The sequence below is a fragment of the Vanellus vanellus genome, assembly GCF_965231255.1.
Source record: "Vanellus vanellus genome assembly, chromosome: 16".
In the NCBI taxonomy this organism is placed as follows: Eukaryota; Metazoa; Chordata; class Aves; order Charadriiformes; family Charadriidae; genus Vanellus; species Vanellus vanellus.
In genome coordinates, this window is record NC_138921.1 from 11,603,072 (window position 1) to 11,626,619 (window position 23,548).

Sequence of the window (23,548 nt, forward strand, 5' to 3'; positions counted from 1 at the left end):
TTAGTTTGCTGAGAGGTAAAGAAGCAGTTTGAGAACATCTTAAGTGAGCCATTTTCTCACCACTTGCTCAAATAAAGAAAATAAAAATATTTTTCTTATTTAAAAGTCTTTACTGTGCATTTGTAGTGCGTTTTCAAAATCTCTAGAGAAGAGAAAAATATAGAATGAAACATCACATTGTTCCTTTTTAAGTTATTATTTTGGACCTGAACCAACAACCTCACAAAGCCAAAGTTCTTAAAATGTGTTCATTCCTTTACAACTTAAAATCCAATTTGTACTAGAGGTTAAGTATATTTTATCAAGTCTATCAATTCTGGATTTACAGGTTATAATTTAGGATACAAAGATTGTTCAGTAACATAAAAAAACAGTCTGCAGTCAAAACATTTCTTATTAATATTGAGTCAAGGACGACCAAAGATTTTAAGATTAATTTTCCAACCCCTGATTTCAAGTTCACTGTCGTGTTCTACAGACCTTTAGAGAACAATAGGAAGTCCATATTATTTGGGCTTAGTCATCCATTTTTGGTTTGTTTTTTTTTTTTTCAGAAACAAAATCTAAGCTATGACAAGATGGTGGGGGTGAATAACCTTTCTCATTTTCCTTTCTGTTCGCTTTGAACCACAGCAGGTCTTCTACTCCTCTTGAAAATCGTTCATCTATCCATCTCCTACGCATCTGAAAGTATTAACTGATCTCCTAGAAATGGAAACCCATAGGTTTACTGCTGAGATTTCAGTCTCTAAGATGGTTATTTCATTTTCTTGAGTTTGAAACATAGACAAATTTGTCCAACTCTGGCATGTATTTTTGATACTCTAAATCTTTCAATTCATAGTTATTCTTTACGTTCACTTTCCCACACGCAACAGAAATACCATACATTAGTTCTTTTAGTCTCTTGGCACCACGAGTTTGGTTTTGTGTCTCTTTCTCAAGTCAACTATTAAAAACAAGCTGCTCAGACGAGCTTGTTTGCTACGGTGGTGTCCTACTGCAGTACAGCCCCAACATGCTATCTTACTTGATACTGACTCTGAAGTTTCTTTAATCGAAGTCACTGATGACACAGAACTTCGACAATTATTAGCCCAATTAGGTCTTATTTCAGCAACATACTTGACCACCTGCAGATTTCAAACATTTATTAATGTTTTATGAAGTTGAGCTTTTAATTTACAGAGCAATTTGTTTCTTAGGAATTAAGGGGAAGTGGAGGTAATAACTATATCCAAATTGTTTATACTGCTATTCACATTCAATAGTGAATAACTGCTAGATTTGCTGATATGTCTGTGAAGACAACAGAAGTTAAATAAACCTGTTAACCTCCAGGGGCAGGCTACTAATCCAGAAAAACTAGACTGCAAAATTCTCCAGCAGTCCTTTTCCCCCCGTTTCTCATTACTTCTAACAGATCAGGCAACAAAAAAGCTCCATGCTTTCAGATCTGTTGGGGAATACAGTTTACGGCTGCTGTCATATCATTATATCTATGGTCCGCTATATAGCTGCACAAACTTTTACTGTTTAATTTTTCTTATGTGTGACTTTTTTTCCAGCATAGCCTTAGGAAAATATAATGCCTCTGTAAAACCCTGTCTGTGTCATGACAGGTTACGTAAACTTTTCGAGCTCTGAAAATATCTGTGCTATGAAGCAGAAATTATCTGAAAGTAGAAAAATCAAACTACAAAAGTATATTGCATATTTTATTTGATGGTGCAAAAAGCATCTGATCCTATGACTCTATGTCACCTGCCAGGAAACCAGTTTTTAGTCTTATCTGTTGGGTAAACAAGCTTTCTCCATTCATTAGGATAGACTTTGATAGTTATCTACATCTTCTAATCACATGATGTCTAAGTGTTTATTAGGGTTTACATCTTACAACCTTCAGCCACATTCCACTGAAATCAAAAGGAGCCTTTCATCCCAGTATAATGACATCAAGCCTGTCTGTGATCTGAAGTAGCTATGCTCCACCCTTGAGCTAAGTTGTTAGAGAAGATCGGTCTCAGTTTTTGCATTTACTTAGACTGTCTTGTCATTTTCTGTCAACCAATTTACAGCAAAAGGCTGAATTTCCATTGTCTTTCTCAAGTCTATAGATAGGCATCTAAAATTGCTAACAAAACTCATGCTGTATATAGATTCCTGTACTATTAGGTCAGAGAAAAACATTGTGATCATCTGGTCTGACCTCCAGACTGACACAGGCTGTAACACTTCCCCAAATAGTCTGAGGTATTAAATATACTGAAAACACTATCTTCTTGAGGTAGGTCTGTGTTGAAACCTGCACTTGGTTCAGCTTTTTGGTTTGACTACTGTTGCTTGCAGTCTGTCATCCTCATAATACAAACTCTGCGAAGCTGACTGTAACCAGAATGCAAATTAACTTTAAAAGCTCTTTTTTTGTAGATTTAGCCAATAAATTTTTTAACAGCCAGGCATGGACAATACTGCAGCTAGGAGCTAGCACGCTAACACTACACAAACATCACCTCTGCAACTCCCAGGTCTGCTGCTGAGACTATGAAAAAAATACTAATTCCATTATTTTTGTACTGACATTGTATTGCACCCATAATAACAACAACAAAAAACCTTTCTCAGCACTGCTTCAGTTTGTATTAGGCAATTGCTCTTTATGTTAGCAACACAAACTATCGAATGAAATGTACAAAAAGCCAGGATTCCTTAGCTTTTGGTTTAGTACCATTCACACTTAGGGGCTGCGGGGAAGTCTCCCACAGTAAAATGTATCCAATGCATTCTGCCACTCACTTAAATCCACCATTAAACTCTTTTTGAAGCCATTACACTGCTTTAGAGAGACTATTTATGTATGGTGTTAAATTTAACACGAGTCAAATGTTGAGGCTTTTCAATGACTGAAAAAAAAAATCAGTAAAAAGAATATTCGTAAGAAGTCTTTTCTATGAAAAAAAGCCTTGAAATATTCTGAAGAGCCTATTTAATTTTAAAGAATAACTTGACAATGTATGGCCTGATCACCAAGGATGTTTAACCCTTATGCCTCAAATGTGCTGTTTCTTTACATTCAGTCCTGGGAGTCCTGAATTTGACGAATGCTCAAGCATATTGCTAAAGATACAGGTAAGAGTTATCTGGAGAAATATTTCCCACAAAAATTATTGGATGTCTTTACATATGGAATAGAACTTCATGAAAAACATCTTTAAAAAAAAAACCAACATAAATGCCATGAGGCGAACAAGATTGGACAGCTTTATCTGCATAAAATCTAGGGATCTTTTCAAGTGCACTTCATTGCACAAGCCTCCACTATCAAAACCGTACTCTTCCAAGCAATACTGCCTTCTATTTTTGATAGTTTTCTACTGATTGCTCCAAGTTTAGAAGAATTTTAAACGATTTGAAACTGCAAACCCCCAGAAAAGAAATTCAGTGGGAACTCCTAATTAGTTTGCGGTAAGTGCAAAGGTACAGCCAAAAAAACCTGCCTCCACCTGCAATATTAAAAGAAGTGGAGATTGTAGGCTGCCACCAGAGATGGACATAGAGACAAAACTGGTAAGATAAATGAGATGAAACAGTCATAAAAAACAATACTGGATAATCTGATGCCAGTTTTCAAGTTATTATTTAACAGGCACAGATGTTAGAGTGACATTTTAGTTTGCTTTTCATGTACACTATGAATTATTTTGCAGTTTTGCATTAGTACACATTAGGCAGAAAACTGTCTCTAATATTTTAGATGAAATGCACTTTAGGGGGAGCTTCCCCCTCCTCAATCTGTTGACTGCTCTTTTAATCATAAAATGGTTGGACATGAGTTCCAATCAACGCTAAGGCTGTGCTAGCAAGTGACAAATCATTTCACTTCAGAAAATTATTAATCTTAGTGGTGCTGTGCTTGTGTGCCATGATTTACTGAGAACAAAATAACCTCACAATGCTCAATTTACAATTGGACTCCGGTTTTGAATAATGGCACGCGTTTACTGATATGATAAAGCAATTGACTAGTGAGGACTCATTTGCAACAGAGAGAACAGCTGTACTATCGGAGATCAGCCTGATGAACATAATACTGAAATATTTTTACCACAGTAAAATGCCTACAACTTCTTCTTTTGGGGGAAGGCAGCTGGAGCAAATAAAGCATTGCCAAGATCAGGTGACTTTAAATTAGGTCACCTGCCTTACTTGCCCTTACTTTGGTGAAAAGAGAGATAGGCTCCAGATCAAGACCAAATAATAAAACATCAACGCATATTTCCCTTCTTCACCTGCTCTTCTGCAAAAGACATCCACAGTTTCTACCACACCGCTGTAGAGCACAGCACACGCAGGTATTGGTGCTTCGGTCTAACCTGCCTTCTAAGGGACTTTGATCCACGTGTCATGACCATTTAACCTTTCGGTGCAATTCAGCCCCGGACAGACCAGAAGTCTGGATGCAGTCTGGGTAGTTTACTAACCAGACTAATCTGGTCAATATTCTGCCTGAATCTAATATCGGAGGGTTTTGTTTTTCATATCGTTAAGTCATTTTATTACATAATCAGGTAACATTCACATTCTAAATTTCTTTCATCACTGACATCTACTAAGAATAAATATAGTGAATACAGATAAAAAGTGAGTTTTACCTGCATTTTGTAGAAATCTATACCAGTCAAATGTTTCACTGGGTGTAGTCTTAATTCCTGTGTTGAAAAAAAAAGAGAAACGCAACATATTTATTTGGTCCCTGGATGGCTGAACTATGATTCTTGCAGTCTTGCCCTCAGAAAACAGTATTTCTGTCAAGCACGCTGAATTCCATACACAGCTGTTCCCATCTCAAGGTTTTCTGCACAATACTTCCACAGTCATCAGACTAAAATTCAATTGAAAATTTTGCACAATCACAAAGTGTATGAACTTCTTTAGCATCCCAGGAAATTAAGCTCACTTACACCACGCTTAATTTGGCCTTTTAAAATTTACACGAGATAATATTAGCTGAGGGAGCATATAATTCCAAAACAGATAAAGGTCAGCTGAGACCCAAGTCCTTAACGCAAGGCAAAGAAAGTAAATGAAATTTATATCAAAATTAAATATTATTCTAAACTGAATCTTAATTTATTTGTTTTGCCTTATGTCAAAGATTATTTTACTAATGAAATTATTTTATTAATTTATTTAATCTCTTAGTTAGCTATTACTTCACAAGGGGCTTAAATATAGACTAAATATGGGCGAAACAGACCTCGCAGTGAGTTATTTCAAAATAACAGCTTTGAAAATAATTCTATTTTCTTTGAAAGTGAAATATACAAAATGGAATGAGTGTTGAAATCTATAGATGGTTATTTTTAGATACATAAAATTGGGAGCTGTAGCTTAAGTAATCACATCCAAAATGCTGACTTGAGTGTTCCCTAGGCTACTCACTTATGTAATATACTTTGGATTGATACTTGTTGGGTGTCATTATGCTGGGAACTCAATGCATTTAAGGAATTTGGAGTTTCAGAGAATAATCATTCGGCATCAAAACTTCCGCACGCTTTGAAGAAAGCTCAGTGTTACCTGAAGTGTCACCTTATCTTTCAGATTCCTACTGCAAGGCATCTGGGACAACTTTTTTTAAAAGCACCAAATGAGTTGAAAATTTAGGCTAAGAGACTGAAATACTGCCTTAATTAACATCAATGGCAAAAAGCTCAACTTCAGTGGAGCCAGGACTTCAAACCCCGTACGCATTTCAGCAAAGTATTTACGGGGCAAAGAAGGTAAATAAATAAACCTACAGGTACTAAACACATGATTCAAATAAATTGAATGCCTTAGTCAATATTTCAAAACTCTCACCTTGAGTTTGGACATATATTTTCTTCCTAGCATCTGGCTTTAAAGAGAAGGAGAAGAAAATTAACTTTCATAGTTCACCATAAAAGATCTGTTCAATCTTCAATAATCCCAACTAGTATAGCAAAACACAAAACAGCAGAATTTTTTTTTCAACTATTAAAAATCAAAACAGACAAATAGAACGATACATTTAAGTAACACCAAAAGCCAAGTCAGCTATGTTAGTTACATTTACTATGAACATTTACAGTATCGATTGATCAATTTTGCAATTAACACCATTACCAAGTCAGTACGAACATATTTTTTAGTTTATATCTGTATCCTTCCTTATAATCATTAACCTGCTTATTGCATAGAAAATTAAAATATTTCGCTAGAATAGAAAGATTTTCAACTGCAGAACAGCCCTAGTTCACAAAAAATGGTAGGCTTGAAAGAAAAATTATAACTGGTTTTGAAACTACAGTCTACATTTATCCATAATAGAATTTTTAAACACATCGGGCATGAAATAAACCTCATTTACCTCTAACCTTTTCAAAAATTGCTGTCAAGTATTTTTAGACTTGTCTATACAGGAAAACTGGCCAGTAGTAGTTATTGCAGAATATTCCCAAATAAAAAATCCGTAAGAAATTATTTTAAAGTAGCTATAGTAAAAGAGATAATCACTACATTTCCAAAGTTACTTCTGAAGTGCTACTACACTAGGCAGTTAATTTAGGTGATTAAATAAGTTAAGTTCTTATTTCAATACCTTTCTATAACTCCAACCACAAATTTGCGGAATACATTTTTTTCCACGAAAACATCGAAATATTCTTGGGATCTTTCCACATTGAAAAAAAAAAACAAAGTGAAAAAAACAACAACAACATTCCCCAGCAAACAAGCAGTGTTTTTTGAGCTCAAAATTTTTGTGCAAAGCTTTGTGTTCAGACATTTCCTAGTTGTTCTAAAGCACTGGTTGCAATGCTGTAAAGGAGTAAGCTAAGAAAGGTATTACTCACTGGTGTAATCTCCCATAGATTTGCTCAATATAACCTTGAATGTTTCCATTTGAAATTATAACCTTTCAAGCAGTTCCATTAATGCTTAATTTAGGATGATAGCATGCAGAAACGAACAACCTTCTTTAAAGCACCAGTTTTTGCGATCTTCAGACTACCTCTTGCCTCCTTTTCGGTGCCAATTTCATTACGTAGAGAGGCACAGCCCTAGCAGGCTGTGACTCTCTGAGTCACTATTCGCCTGCCATGGCTCTTTCTCAAGTGCAGACGGAAAAAGGACTGCTAGATTGCCCCTCCAACCATTCCACTCCTGAATGACGGGATACACTGCTCACTCTTAAAGCTAAATATTGCTATGCAAACTTGCCTCTTAATGTGGATAGATGTCAGAATAATGTAGCCAGAGTCAACTGAGGCAGAGCTTCACATGGACCAGCGCACGGTGTTAAGCTGCACATTAGCCCTCCCCCTTCTCCTTTCCCACCCCTGCCCCATCCTTAGCAGATTGTGAAATCACACCTGCAGGATAATGACTTGAAGGCTTGAAGGCAGGAAGAGAACTTGTATTAGAAGAACAAGAATTAATGCAGAAACAAACTGTTAAGCAATCAATTCCTGAACCAGTCAGCTCAGGAAATAAGAAGCCAAGGAAGTCTTTTTTTTTTTTTCACTTGCAAACATTTTGGTTTTCTCCTATCACTCCTATGTGACTGCCCGGTCATAACAGTCTATTCTAGTTGTTGAAAATGAACTGGAAAAAGAAATGGACAGAAAGGTCATAAAAAGGTGAATAACCATCGACAAGAGGTTCACAGAAGGGAAGGAGGTGGTTTCTAAGAATCAGAGTGAATTAACTAAGTCACAGAAACTACATGAACAAACAGCAAATACACACATAAATGAAGTGGGGAGAAAAATAACACTGTTTACACTATAGTGGAAGACTAAAGATATTCCGTGGACTTTATCTTTCAAAAGCTATATGAACTTTTGTGTTCAAAGCATTTAAAAATAAGAAAAAATGCTTTAATGGGTTATTTTATTACTTAACATTTCCTGGTCCTTCTCTTAGCTATGAATAAGTAGCATTTTGAATTATATTGGCTCTTCCAATCCCCAAAAAAGCCTTGCAAACAATGGAGACAACATTGCAAGCTGGAGGCTAACTTCCGAAGTTAAATTTGCAGGACAAGTGGGATAGCTGAAAATCAGTGCTAGGACACAGATGCAACAAAACAGAAGGTGGAAAAAAGCAGATGGGGCAGAGGGCAGCTTAAGCCAGCCTTGCCTCCATAGCTAACATGCTGTATAGTTCTGCCTCAAACTCTGGTGGGTGAAGATAGGCTTTTAGATCCGTAATACCACTAAGTTTCAAAAATAAGCTTAAGTTAAGCATCTGGTTTCATGCTCTGCTGGACCTTTAATTGCTTACGGTGAGTAAATATAATCCTGCCAGGGCTTGGGTCATCAAGAAGAAAATAGCAGGAATACTGTGTAACAGGGCGTACAGAAGTATTCACACTTTATAGATCAATTTTCTGTTATGTTCTTTATTTTAAATGGTCTTGAGGAGAATGGAAAAATGAAATTGAATGCTAATAAAACTGGCTTAGGTAATTCTTATGCACCAGTTTTACACTACTGAAATAAAACACTGACCATAACCACAAGATCTCTACAGTATTTCAAACTCACTTGGAATACAGATTATTACAAATGCTGTATTATGTACTTCATAATTAAAGATAATTTATCCGATGCAATAGAAAAGAATTTGTTGGAAGGTACAGCCCTTGAGCACAGTTCAATTGCTTACATGTTCATAATTTAAATTCTTAATTGACTGTCTAACTAATAAAGCATACCTTAGAGGAATAATGCAGTTCACATTTAGGTGAGTTAATATGTAACGAGTGTTAATATTCTATGACCTAGGTATGGAAAGATGTAGTCGTATTCTTCACTGTTTGAAGGTGGAGGTAAATGGGTTGCATTTGCTCTCACCCTTTACATGAAGATACAGCTGGAAGAAAACCTAAAAACCCCAGCATTTAAGACACACGCCAGCAGGTGGTATTTCCATTTAGGACTTCACAGACTTGCCTCCAATTCTCTGTCTGCCACAAAACTTTTCCAAAACACTGAGTGAGCTCGTAAGCCTGGAGCACAAAGGTGTTTAGGTAAAATCAATCAAAGTTAAGTACTTAAAAACATTTGAGGTGCTGATTTCAAAAGGATTTCAAAGTCCATTTCTCCTTCTTATACTCTGTTACTTTTGCCTTTTTCTCGCATAAGATCTATGACCCGTGCCCTTTCCTGTTTACTCATCATGAAGTTCATTGTAGTAACTATTAAAACCAAGTTATATTTGTAATGTAAATATGTCTGCTCATGTATCCTTTTAATGCAAATAGGTTAAAAAAAAATCAATTCATGCTGAACAATTTAATTTCATTAAATTGTTCTGTTGTGCAAGTTCCACCTTTAAGTGATTTTAGGCAAGGGTGTATTAATGATCATATTATGATGCAAATTACAACTGAAGAGATACCAAGCAGCTAGTTTCTATTTATCGTTCAGATGATGTTTCACAAGATGAGGTGAATGGAGCTAACAGCTCACTGCAGCTGGAAGAGGGGGGTCCTGCCTTGGTCTTTCTATCCCAGTATGTTGCCCCTTACTGTCCACCAAATAGTTCCTGCTTAGCCTTCACTGGATCTGATGCTGAATGCAGCACTCTCTAATCCAGTACAAGTCTTTAGCCGACAAGTTAGCTGGAAAGCTGACCTTGCACAGAAAATCAGCTGGGCCATCAAGCTCAAGCTGGATCAGCAAGCCCTGCTGCCTGGTGTGGAGTCTTCCCACAGGTTACCAGTGCAGCCTGACACTATCCAAAAGCAATCCTTGTTCTCAAATGACTGGCAGCTCTTTATTGTCTTACGCTGCTCTGCAGAAACCAGGATTGAGGACTGTCTACTTCAAGGATTTGTCTCAGTTTTCTTCACTGGCAGTCTGCCATCAACTCAACCACCTAAGGGTTGACCCAGTCTATTTCCAAACAGGAGCATCAGATACTAAAAATAATTGCACTGTCTGAAGTAGACTTGAAATATAGCGAATGCAATGGTACCTACTAAATGAAGAGAAAGAGAACCAACTATTATTACTGCCAGTTCTTTGCTGGCTAAATATGTCCTTAAAATACATTGCCAAATGTATTTAACCACTACACGCTTGGAAGAAAATAATTTTATTCAGCATTTTTCCATATATCGTTTAGCACAGCGTGTTTCATTTTATTTTCAGAGGGATAAATGAGTTTTAAGAAAGTTAAGTGCTATTTATGTGCCACATATCCCTCAAGGACTGGTCCACAGGGCTGTATGTGACATATTGCTGGGCTTAGCAGAACTTCAATTTTAGCTCTGCAGTTCACCTTAAGTTCACTCTATTTCCACTGTTGATAAAACAAGTATTTTCAAATTGTTCTTCCAAATTCTTTATTGTAAGTAAAGCTATTTAGTGGAATTTTGACAACATAAAGTTTATTAAATGATGCAAAAAGAAACAATATATGTATATGGCATCAGGAGAGACTCGATAACAAGAGCAATGATTAGTTTTAAATGTTACAGAGAAGCACTTCTGAAACTACTGTAAACTCTTTTCAAATACTAAACAGCTTTTATATGCCGGATCTATTTGACCTGCTGAAGTACATAAATATAAAATGGCTTCTCTGAAAGGAAAAACAGGAATAGAGAATATGAAGATTATTACAATTCTCTAGCATTATTTAGAAAACATTTTAGGAGAATGCATTGTTGATAATACTATAAGCATCACCATCATCATGTAAACATACCCACTCTGCTGCTGCCAGTTCCTTCATTTTCATCGTGAAAGCCACTGCAAACCTAGTTAAATGGACAAAAATAGTTGGGATCATCTACTTAAAGTGTTTAAACATAAAAACAGAAAAGTACTTCAGAAAAAAGAAATCTTTATAAGAACAAAGAGCAGAGGCTTATAAAAATTATTATAGATGGAAAGACAGAAAGCAGGCTTTCTATTTGTTTTAGCAGAAAATACTGGTAAAACAATGGTATCTCTTCAGGCTTTACAACTTAGAGCTCTTGGGGAGATAAAGTGAGGATTTTTTAAAGAGAAAAACCAATAACGGGAACATCCCCCCATTTATCTAGATTAATATACACAGCTGCAGTAGATCCTGTTTCTACCTCATTGTAAGTTGCAACAGCCACAGCCTTCACAGCCAGAAGGCTAGGCTAGAAGGGATCTCAAGCCCAGTTAGTTTCATACTACTGTTATTTGACAATACCTAGTCCCACTATTTGCGACTCATTGCAACTGAGTTTAATTCAAACGAACAGATGGATTTTCTTTTAAACCTTTCCCCAATGTTCTCTCCTTATTTCTACGTAGTCAAAGCTGGCAATGACAAACAAACATATGAGAGACAGAAATGTTATTCTTCAGGAAAAATATAAAAATTAAATAAACTCAAAAAGAAGAAAGATGATCCCATGACTGGGCTTCAACTCTGGAGTCTCTCAGACTTGGGATGCTCAGCTCTGTAGCTCTGAATGTTAGGCATCCACAGTGGAGATGAAGTTTGCAGTGCTGACTTAGACACCTGATATTCCTTTATAATGAATAGGGAAGAACTGGGTGCCCAGAAATGTGATTTACCACAGCCATCATTTCAGGCAAAGAGACTGTTACATTAGCAGACATAATACCAATGGAAGGGCATTTTGACTGTTCTCTGGTTAAGACTTTTCTTTGTTATGAGAAGGGCGTTTAAATGAATGAACTGTAGAATAGTATACGAACACCATCTACTCCTCCTCTGTAACATATATAAATCATAAAGCCAAAGTAAGAACAAGCAAGCAAAAGTGTATTTGAATAACTTAATGGCTAGAGTTTTCATCTGGGAGGGAGAATTCTATTCCCAAGCTTACTTCCACCTTTTCCCTTATGGCTGTTCATAATGGCTCATCTGGACCTCTATTTAATGTGCCTTTGAGAAATGTATGTAGTACACTATCATCACACGTAACAGAAGAGTTACGTCAGAGACCATTTAAAAGCAGCATTGATACGAACACTTTTCATTTTTGGGTGTCTCATTACAAAGAGACTTCAGCCACAGAAGTCTGATTTTACGCATACAAGATAAACAAGTTATTCCTACTGGGGGCTTGGTGCAATACCGAGAAGTCATATGAGATATTTTTATGGAGTCGGTTAATAAAGAATCCCTGTTCAGAAGAGATCTTAAGGACATGCTGGGCTTTAATGTAGCTTTTAAGTTGTGATGAATTATAAACACATGCTTTGACTGTTCCTAAATGGAACTTTAGTGTTAACTAGAACCACAAATGGGACCATTTCTGAAGACTATCAGTCCTGTGGAACAGAAATGTTTGAATGCCTCCTTCATATGAGACGTAATGTGTCTGCTCAGCAAAAATCCCCTTTTTAATTACTTTTATAGATATTGAATATAAAACAGAGGTTACCACGTATTACACTTATGATTTGGTGTCGCTTTTTCAGAGAATTAATGTAATGTTTCTGTCCTGAGCCAACCCTATCACATCTCAATGGTTAGAGGTGAAACACATTGCTAAGTCACAACCAGAACAGTGCTTTTCATTCTGAGATGTTATAATTTGAGGACATGAAATCATAATCATTCATTAGAAGTCACATAAATGCTGAATTATAACTCCTACTTTCATTTGTTGAAACCAACCTTATTCCCATACATTTGTTTTGTAGTATCTGCTTTATGGTACTACAATGAATTTGACATATACAACTTGACAGCTTTAAGGTTATTAAAGCCTTTGCAAATGCTTGTTTTGTCAAGTTGCACATGCTCCCTTTCCAGCTTTTGCAATTATACTTTCAATACATCACATTAACAAGCAGAAAAAACTGTTGCTCCTAAGTCTACAAAATACTGTTCAATAGAAAAAAAAACACCCTAGAGGAGTACAACCACCATTTAGAGGAATTTGATTAAAAATGAAACACTCATTACAAAGCTAGACAGTGTTCAATACTTTGTTTTATGGAATGTGGTAGTATATTGTACTGGACAAGTAATCTACAATTCATGGTACTTTCTGCTTAGAACCCTGCAATCAATAAAGGAAAAAAAAATCAATGTTTCTTTTAATAACTATGCAATGAATAATACTAGTGATAATATTGGAGAAGAGATCCATTCAGAATAACTTCTAGAAAACTGAATTACTTTTCCTGTAGCAGAGAAAATATTATGAACTTCATAAGGATGCAGTAATATATTTTGAAACATCATAGGAAATCCAAGCTACTAAACTGTACTTCAAGATCCTAACTTAATTATCATTAAAAAAAATTCAGTAAAGCATAGGTTTTGCATAAGCTATATTAGCTATATTTGTGACAAAGCATATTTTAAACACAGAACTGGATCAAATGGACACACTCAGAGATTCTGTTTTTATATAATTTTCATTTTGCACCGTGCTGAAATTTAACTAACATATTAGATGTATTTTTTCTCTTCCTTCAGACCTGTTGAAAGAATAACTTCTGATTATTTGATAACAAAAGTAAACAAGAATATAAATTTTGTCTTGAATGGGGCTTTAAGTTGCTTTTCAACCTCAAGTCACACAAAGACGTAAGAACATGCCCTAATGATTTTTCAATGAGTGTGATTAAGTGCTGTCTTTAAAATCTCTTTACCTACCACATTTTATAGGGCATTATAGACAGAACAGCGTATCCATGCCACTGTTAAGTTAGCTAATAATAGCTAGAACATACAGTGGTATTAGCAAAGATACACCTACGAGATATAAGCCTGCTGCAGATTCCACATGTACTTCCTCACTGCCAACATGAACCAAAATCCATACTGCCGTATCTGAACCCCTGTAGTTATCCATCTTAGCTAGAATGCCGCAATGGACAGAGTGTCCTGAGCAAGCTCTGTTCACCAACATATTTAAGCTCTGCTAAAGTATGCAAGCAGTACCACTGGGTTTGATAAAACGTTCCAGATGCTTAAATTTTATCACACCTAGTACACTCAGGGACCCCTTTTGCTCATGCAGAGTTCAGTTCTGGAGTGATGACTCCTCAGAGTACTCAAGTCACCAGTCACAGTATAGTTCCATGAGGCTGAGCGATCTGCTCTATCATCTTACTGCCACCAAAAAAGACGTCCTTCCACAAGCTGACTTTTCTTATTACAGTGGTAGATAACTAACCGTGGGGAAATAAGCCAATTTTATGCCATTTAGTGAGTTAAGCCTGCTCAGAAAGCAGTCCAATCCTGGCACAAGGAAGGGTGGATCACACAGCCACAAGCAAGAGAAAGGAGGAGAGGAGAGAGCCATCCCTGCCATCACTGAGCTACTACACGTGCTGCACACAAAGAGACAGCCTTAGCCTCTATCTTGATGAGACTTAAGCAATCTATTAAAATAATTTCATCTGCTGGAAGATTTACATCCATAAAATGCTTTAGTTTCCAATAAGAAAAGGGTTCATTGGCCCCACCATGGAAAGTCAGAGGTCAACAAACCTCTGGATCAGGCAGAAGGAAAGTTCTTTTCTGGGGACATTGAAGCAATGAGAAATGCTGCAAAACCCTTGGTTTTTAGTCATTTTCTCCAACTTCTGGTCAGTTCTTGAACTACATTTGATGACTACACTGACACAACACTGGAACTTTTCCGGACTTTAGAACACCCTGAAAATACTCCCTTGTCAACTCACCTAAAAAAATTGAGAGAGTTTGCTTAAAGACATTTTTCAGTCCCTGCTTCTTTGTTCAAATATCTAGAGAAAGGATCACATTAGCAGGAAAAAAGAACAAAAGCACTTTATACTTGAGTCACCTGCTTTTCAATCAACCATTCTGTCAACAAGCTAAATGTGAGGCCTCCCAGAACAGGTTTGATTCTGTGATGCAACACGACAAATTCCAGTTACTTAAAGTTGTTGTTTCACTTAAGTCAAACTGCTGAACACCTTGGTCTGTATGTACAGATAGCACTTAACGCATAAAATGTGTTAGCTCCAATACAAAATATTTTATATGTTTGAGTATATGTAACGTAAACCAGAATTTACTACGAAACAGAGGTTTTAAAAAAAAAAAAAACCAAGTTGGAGCAACATTTAGCACTTCTGGCATGAGGCCTTGGCAAAGGGGGTCCAACCTTGTTTAGGCTAATAATATTACTACAGTAAGATTTAATGAGAATATTCATACCTCCACTGCTAACAAAGTTTTGCTATTTAAATAATCATACCTCCACCACTAAATCACCATTAACCACCTCCATTACTAAAGACTCAATCTAAATACCAAATATAAGTCATTTCATGGCCAGGTTAGTTCCATATAGATGAGATCTGTATGGATATTGTTGGAGATACTTCTTTACCTAAATCTCTGCAAATATAAACAGTCTAAAATAATTCTGGTAAGAAATCAAAACTTGATTCTATAAAATTGTATCTATTACAAACACATCAAATAAACCACAGTCAAGTTGCTACAGTGCACGGTTATACTAACCATCAAAGGCTGTCTTTGAAACATCTACCCATAAAGTGGATTATTCTACAGAGCAGTATGCTGCCAAATCCCAGGTTAAGTATTATTCTTCTCATTTCTTTTACCTTAGAATTTCATACCCTTATCACATGCATAATTATATTACTCTAGAAAACAGTTATGATTCAGTAGACAAAGCACAGGATTAGTTAGCAAGAACACAGATTTCATTAGCTTTTAATGGGATTTGATTCTTTTTGAAAATTCACAGCCCAAGAGACCAAGTTTCAGCCCTACCTCTGCCAACTCTTACATGGAAAAATACGATGAAACAATTGTAACGGAGGAAGTATAAAATGAATAGACTGCATACAGACTATATTTTATGAAGAAACTGTTCTACTTCCATCACTGAATCATAAAATAATACGTAGACATCATAGGGATTTCAAGTAGTCTATCATTTGTCTGCTGGTGGACTCATCTCCCAGTGATTCCAAGCATTTATTGAACAGTTCCTAAAAGATCTGCCATTACAAAAATGTAATTTTTTTTCTGTCATAAACCTTCCACACATGCTTTACCTGGCTTCTCCTAGCACTGCTCCCATTACTCGATGCTTCTCTTCACATTTGATATCTTCATTTACATCTGTCCCACCAAAGATGATTCCAAAAGGAATTTCACTACCTGCAAAGCAATGACTATGATGAGAAGTTGACCAATGTGTCAAGATAATGACCAGATGGGAACATTAAGATAGACAAAGTGTATTGATAATACTGTATCACATATGTAAGCAAAAGCCTTTGAAAAAGAATCCTGGAGAAATTTGAATTTTTATGGTTTTGGCACTGAAAATCCCATACAATAACTATGCACTTTCATGGCAAGTCAGTCTGTTCTGTAGCTATCAGATTTTCTTTGCCTTTTCCATGCTTTGTAAAAACAATCAATTAGTTTCTACACTTGGCAGCCCACCAAAGAGCATATATATTTTAAATACTATTCACATTTTAATAAGAGGCAGTATTGCAAAGTTTGGTCGCAGGTATCTAGCCACAGCCACTCATGCACTGCCCTCTCAAGCATTCCATTACGGTGGTTTGGGTGACCATCCTGCAAAGTTGGTTACTGAAATTATTTTTGTTTCTTTTTTTTTTTTTCTCTAAATGTTGGCTTCCAAAGCCAATTTTACTGCTACAAAAAATGTAGACAGACCCACACCTAGACCCACACCACCAGAAAAGGTCACCAAATTAAATAAGGCGGTATACGTGAACCTGCAACAAAACCATTGTTTTGCCTAATTCCATCCCCAAAGATGGATCTGTGTTTTATAACCGGTCGTTCCAAGATCTCCTGTGATCACCCAAGCTATGGAAGTTGTTTTAGGATGCCTTACAGTGCTCTGAACAGTAAGAGCAGAGGAAGGCATGTTGGCTGTGGGACAGTCTGTATGCAAGACCTTATCAACATTCAAATTTTAGAGTACCAACAAAAGCATATATATCCTAGTGATATCTGCACCCATGTAAAAGCCTAGTTTTGATACACAGCATCAGAATAAATTCATATTTGCATAAGGGTAAAGCTACCAAAACAGAGCAGAGTAGTACTTCTACTCTAACAGCAGCTGGACTTACATGGACAAAGCCAAAGGCTACTTAGATTAAAATACAAAACCCAAGAGTAGTGTAAGATTCCTTTCGAATAGTATTTCTTTCCTTGGAGTCAGGTTATTTTTAGTAACTGACAAGTTACCAGTAATATTCTCCCCTTAAACTAATCAAGATAGCAGACAATAATGGTTACAGTTGATTGTTTCAGCACTGAAAACAATTAAGTGGTCAGTTTTACACCACATTAAGCTAACAAATAACACACTCACGGTGGCTAATTACTACATGCAGAACATAGTTTTAAATTCCAAATGGGATTGCAGTTTTGCAAAAGAAACAATCTCCAGTAAGACAGCCTAAAAAACTGTCATTAAGGTGACCAATTTTGTGGATTTTGCAGATTTCCCTAACAGATGAAACCAAGTTTTCCTCTGACTGTGAAGAAGAAGCAGCACTTAGGCTGTATTGCCACTACACACTGTGCATCAAGAAAGGCAGAAAATATGCTTTGTTTTTTCCCTTTTGCTATTGGATGGAAGGTGAGAGTGATCAAGGACTCGGTAGCCAACACTGTCCTCAGCACTGGACCAACGAGCAGGGAACAAGAGAGAACTGTGTTGATAGAGATTCTTCCTTTTGAGAGATAATATAACTGACCTTGAATGTTCATGGCTGTGGAAACTATTGGAGACACTTTCTATAGTCACTCACAGTGTCTTAAGCACTGGGGGGGCAGGAAATACAGGTTAAAATCAGTGAACTCTCACAATCAAAATTCACGGTTAAAAACAAGCAAGTAAGGAAATGTTAAAGCAAATAGGGAACAAAATAAATATGTTGATAAAGACAGAAAACATACTATATGTTTCACATGTATATTTGAAAATAAAATGAGCTGTAAGACGAAGATTTATTAGCATTGCTAATTTGCTCATTACTAAATGAAAGAACAAACAAAAAGAATTAAAGACTAATTGCCATTCTGGCTACTTAAAGACTTTCCTTGGCATTTTTAGGAATTATACTCTAATGTTTGTGAAGAGAATTAATGTGCACCATCAAAGCACCACAGCAATAATCTTCAAGAGGCTGACTTTCGGTAATGCAATACAAGACATGTATTGCCTTCCTAACAAATAAAAAAGTAAGTAATTATTATGTCATCTATTACATGTGTTGATCATACATCCCCAATCATGTAAACAAAGTTTCCAAGATGAGGCCCAAAAGATTGGTAGTATGGTAGTAATGGCACTATGATTGTAATCACTAAACTTCTTTCAGGTATTTCTTAATACAGAGTATAGAAAGATTAAATGTTAACAAGAATCAGGAATGTCCTCTGAATCACTTTTTCCTTCAAGAAGTCTACAATAACTTTTACACTTTCACTAGGATCATCCCAGCAATCATACTAAGTACTGTCTTCCTTTTCACAGATTTGTTTTATTTTTCTTTCAGTTATTGCAGATGCTTTTTAGAACAGTGTGACTCTGACTTATTTAAGTTACTGAGCTTTTGTAAATCATTCAAGTATCAGGCTTTGTAGGTCACTTGGGATTTTGAAAAGTTAATAGCAACAGCATCTGGGCAATGGTATGCAAGTCAAAACTGCAATAAAGTTTTACAGTAAACATTTAAAATCCAACCTTATTTTTTGTTTCTTAGAAAAAAATAGATAGTTCTAAGACCTTCCATAAGCTTCCTCCAAAACAATTCTAGGTCTTGTCACAAAACCAGTATCTATATTCCAACAAGAGAAGTCTTAATACATATGTTAGCAGAGATAATCTTACAGAATTATTTTTTTTACTTGTATGCTAGGATCCCTACTGAAATCAGAGCTCCATTGTAACAAAAGACACACAAGCGTGCCAAACATCATAATTCAGGCCTTCTGAAAACCCACCAGGACAAATTGCGAGGGGGCTTCTGAAGTCTGAAAACTAGCACAACACAACTTATACTGAGATCTGATGAAAGTATCAAATTATGTACCTTTGTCCAATACAAAGCTTTGTACGATAGGAAAGTGATCTCAAAAATGGATACACACTTGCAATTTCAGTAGGTGACAGCATCTGTAATTTTGAAAGCCTGTGCTTCTGGTGTATCATTAACGGCAGGCTAAAATTTTGTTCTACATGGCTAGATACAATAGAAAATTTTATTATTTGTCTGATAACATCCTGTCTCCTACAGTTTAGCTGACATGAATGACATCTCAAAGTTATTTCATGTCCAAAACACCCTGACTCATTTTTGAGTAGAAAAATCAAATTAGCCTCTCTGCTTTCTTCTATTTGACCTCAGCTATACTTAGCCAAGCCATTGTCCTCTGAAAGAACACATTTGCTGAACGTATCTTAATGTTAATATAATGCGCTTATCTTAATGTAGTTAAAGTACTTAATTATGAAATGCACTGTGTGCTTTAAATGTACATTTATTTAGTTCTCTCCTCTCTGGATCAGATCTCCTGCAGAGAAGGATTTTCAGCATTTCTGAATATTTGTTGAAGTGGATAAACAGAATAACTACATTACATGTGGGTTTATACATTTATAGCCATTTATAACTGTTTGTATTCATTCTCTTGTCTTTCAGTACCTTTTTAAGAGGTATTTTTATTGCGAAATAGAAAGAGGATTACCTTGCAGAAGTCTTCCTGCTTTATAAAGATGAATGGCCAGGGCTGCATCAAACTTGTCTGTAGAGGTTAGATTTGCTATTTCAGTTGGGCTTTCATACACGAAAGCATCTTTAAGAATGCAGATATGACCAGCAGCGTGTAGATGATTCCTTCATTATTGGAACAAATAGAAAAAGGAAAAAAAAAAAAGATACTGTTAATGTTGCAGGCATGCCAGTATATTAAATAAGCTTAATCAAAGGGGTTTTCCTTAATAATTTTTGCTCCAACATTCACTTTTATGCTAATTTTGTTCAAGAAACCATGGAGCTATTTACAAGGTGGGGGGGAGGTCCTGGACAATTTTGGTTACCTTCACCATTGTGAAGCCACAGTCACAATCCCAAGCAACATAAACTGCACCCATTTTAAGGCCCAAGCCTATACAGGATAAACACCACCTTCAGAAATCAGCAGAAGCAAAGTACGATCAGGATCTATCCCGACTGAAAAGACTCCTTTTGAATTGAGTGTGTTAGACCTTGGTCTTAGAGACTCTCAGATCCTTGCTCTGGAGAAAGGCCACCAAGTGAAAGAAAACACAAATATGTCCAGCTAATCAATGCTACTAAAACTACAGAACATGGAAATAAATGTTTACAGGGGCAAAAAAATGAATAAGTAAATAAAACTGGAGAGTTTTCTGTCTGATTGGGGGTTTAACTGCTTCTTGTCTTAGTTTACCCATTTGTAAAACAGGCACAGGATAATTGAAATATAAGAAAAAAAAATACACAAAAGTAATTACACAACACTTTCACAGTCCTTTTTTAAAAAATCACAATTGCAAAACAGAAAAAAAAAAAAAAACAACAAACCCCGCTATTCTAGTGTCAGCTTACACGTTCACCTTTATATACAGTGGTTCCTCACATTAAAACATTGATTAAAAGACTGCCAAAGTCAAGAAACTGATTGATTACAGGGAGCCTTACTTCAGGCATTTCAGTAAGCTTTGTTTTAGTCTCCCCTTTCATACTCTAGGTTCATAACTCCTCCCATCAAAACCACAATCAGTTATCAATGTTTCGAATTACATCAGCCAAAAAACAGAGAGGTGAAAATCCATGTTTTGATAGAAACTAGCACACTGTATCTGCTTACATGTAGTGTTTACATTTTCAATATTATAAAAACACCACAAGAATGTTTTCTGCTTATTACATATTGTTCCAGTTGATTTATTTCTCATAGCTTATTAATTGTTCTGGCATTCAAATCTTGCTAACTCAATAGCTTCTTGGATAATGCTGGCTTTTTCTTTTTCTGATCATTTCATATCCTCCCAAGAAATGTAATTTTCTGTCCCGCAGAAGTTAGTCATTACTGCAGAAATTGGTGCTAAAAATGTTGTAAAATGTCTTGAGGCCTTGGAAGGAATGTATTAGCACTATATCAGACAGAGCTCCATTGGCACAACATATGGTGCTGTATTTCTTCCTTATTCTAAAAAGAAACTAATTTCACTTATAACTTCACCATTTGAAACAAGACCAATACATTATAATAAGTACTAATAAGTAATAAAATACAGCCAGATTGTAAGCTTCTTATTTACACTGTTGAGCAATTATTTACATCAGTTGTCCCATGAACTTGTACCAAGTACCTGCTTGCCTTTTGAAAGAGGCTCTCAACTTATATCTAAATAATGATGCCCAAATCTCACAGCTGTGGAAAGAAAATCTCTCGGGCAAATACTCGGGAAGCTTGTGCATGCATTCCATAATTTCACAGGTGCTCATTAAATAGTCTAAAAGAATTTTTTCCCATCAGTATTCCAATTACCATAAATCACTATCAAGTACAAGCAATATGTTTGCATATTACAATTAATTTGAAAATAACTCTCTCAGGACTTCTAGAAACTCAGCAAGGAATTTCAATCTAAAGCGCCTTTTTTTTTTTTTAATATACTGGGAATAATACTTTTCCTTTCTTCCACAGTTTCCACAATTCCAAATCTCACAGCTGAATGACAGCTGTTTCTGCAGTAAATAGAGGGGAAACTCCCTTGTGTGTTCCAAAGGCTCATAAATTGTGGATTACCTCTATTACTTCAATTTCTTTTCTACACATAATGACTCGGGAGCATGTAAAAAATTTGCATACAGCTTAAGAAGGAAAAATTATCAAATTATTCCTGGAATAATTCAAATTCCCAGATGTAAAGAGCTCTTAATCCCATAAACATATCATTGAGTTCAATATGATTAGTCACAAGCTTCAGATTATGCATATATGGAAATATATGTGCGTAGAAGCAGAGTTATTGGGTAGTATTTAAGTACTGAAATTTACAGTGATATTTTCATATTTTCTAAATGACTCTTCATCTTTATAACCAAAAAAGCAGCAGACTATGATTTTCACACTTACGCTGTTATCAAGGAACATTGTAAGAGGGTGCTGCAAAGCTATTGCAGGGGACTTATTTTGAAGGCTGATCTGTCTATGAAGTCACAGATGTCCCTGAATCGAGCCAAGAGAGAAGAGATACATTACCCATATCTTGCCTCCTCCTGGCAACTGTGTATTCACATTATTTTGCCATTTCATAAACAAATACTTTCCAAATGAAAAATAAAAATGAACACATCTCCTGCTGTCTTTGAATCTAAGACAACACTGAAAATGCTAAATCTCAAGGCTACATTTTCTCTCTATCACAGTTTTGTATGTTGTAGATAAATTTCCAAGTAAGTGTCTTAACAAACAGTGATTATTGCTTGGATCCAGAATTTGCCTTGCTCTGCTGTATCTTTCCCTTCTACCAAAACTCTCATGAAAGCCAATGCCACTACTTGGGGAGAATATTTATAAAATGGAGTTTGGCTTTCAGATTCCAGATTTTGGGTGTTTTGCTAGGAAGTACCCAAACAGGGAAAACTTCAGTCACTCAATAAGTTTGAAAGACCATTTCTTAAGAGTACGTTATATTAGTCACTGCTTATACTGTGATATTTATACACATCTGAATGTTGGACAAAATATTTCCCAGTCCACTGATTTTAGTATCCAGGGAATTAATCTTTTTTTGTTGTATTTTTTACACTCTTTGGAAATCTTGAGGCTTATAAGTGAAACTTGTAAGTGTCTGCTCTGGATCTATACTGTACGCAGAGAGATATCGCTAAAAGGTACAACCCTCTTCTGATGGGAATTTTCACTTTCTTAAAGATTTCTGTAGACAAACATTTTTCTCTAGCACAACTATGAAATACCAGGTGATGTTATACAATGTTTCATTTTTTATTTTCTACATTGTTGATTGCAACTTCTCACTTATCCTGGCTAGCAGTCTTCCCTCCTTCAACCTGAATCTGCAGTTCACAGGCCTTCATATACAGAAACAGTTTTACAGTTCCAAACACAGCATGGCTGAAGCTAAGACACAAGTGAGTTAAAAGTATGCTTACTGCTAAAGTGTTATAGTTTTGAAACTTTCTTTATTTTCCGAGACGTCTTCCTCTCAACAAAATTTATGTTTTAATTTTCAACTGATATTTCAATGGAATTAATGGCAGACAGAGAATGTTTGATTTCCAAAAAGTTCCTGGTAGGTAGATACACTGATACTTCTTGAATGGCATAAAATAGGCTTCATCCAAAAATATTAATTATCTCTTTCCCTAGGCTGTCTGTTTTGTAAAGCAGCTATGCATCAACTACTGTTAAATCTATACAGCACAATTCAAAGCTTATTAAGCGAGCAAAGGCACTTCCACCGCCTTTTCTGAAACTCAGCCAGAGCTGAATACTC

General features: G+C 35.9%; 1 protein-coding gene across 1 annotated transcript in view; it reads right to left on the reverse strand.

Moving 5' to 3' along the window:
• Nucleotides 1-23,548, reverse strand: part of GLT1D1 (glycosyltransferase 1 domain containing 1) — a 58,805-nt gene that overhangs the window by 31,023 nt on the left and 4,234 nt on the right. Inside the window, exons 2-6 of the mRNA XM_082491816.1 lie at nucleotides 19,747-19,895; nucleotides 16,056-16,161; nucleotides 10,741-10,792; nucleotides 5,863-5,899; nucleotides 4,653-4,709 (exon numbers count right to left, since the gene is read on the reverse strand). Of these exons, the coding sequence (XP_082347942.1) occupies nucleotides 4,653-4,709; nucleotides 5,863-5,899; nucleotides 10,741-10,792; nucleotides 16,056-16,161; nucleotides 19,747-19,895 (401 nt within the window). The remainder of the gene's footprint in view (nucleotides 1-4,652; nucleotides 4,710-5,862; nucleotides 5,900-10,740; nucleotides 10,793-16,055; nucleotides 16,162-19,746; nucleotides 19,896-23,548) is intronic.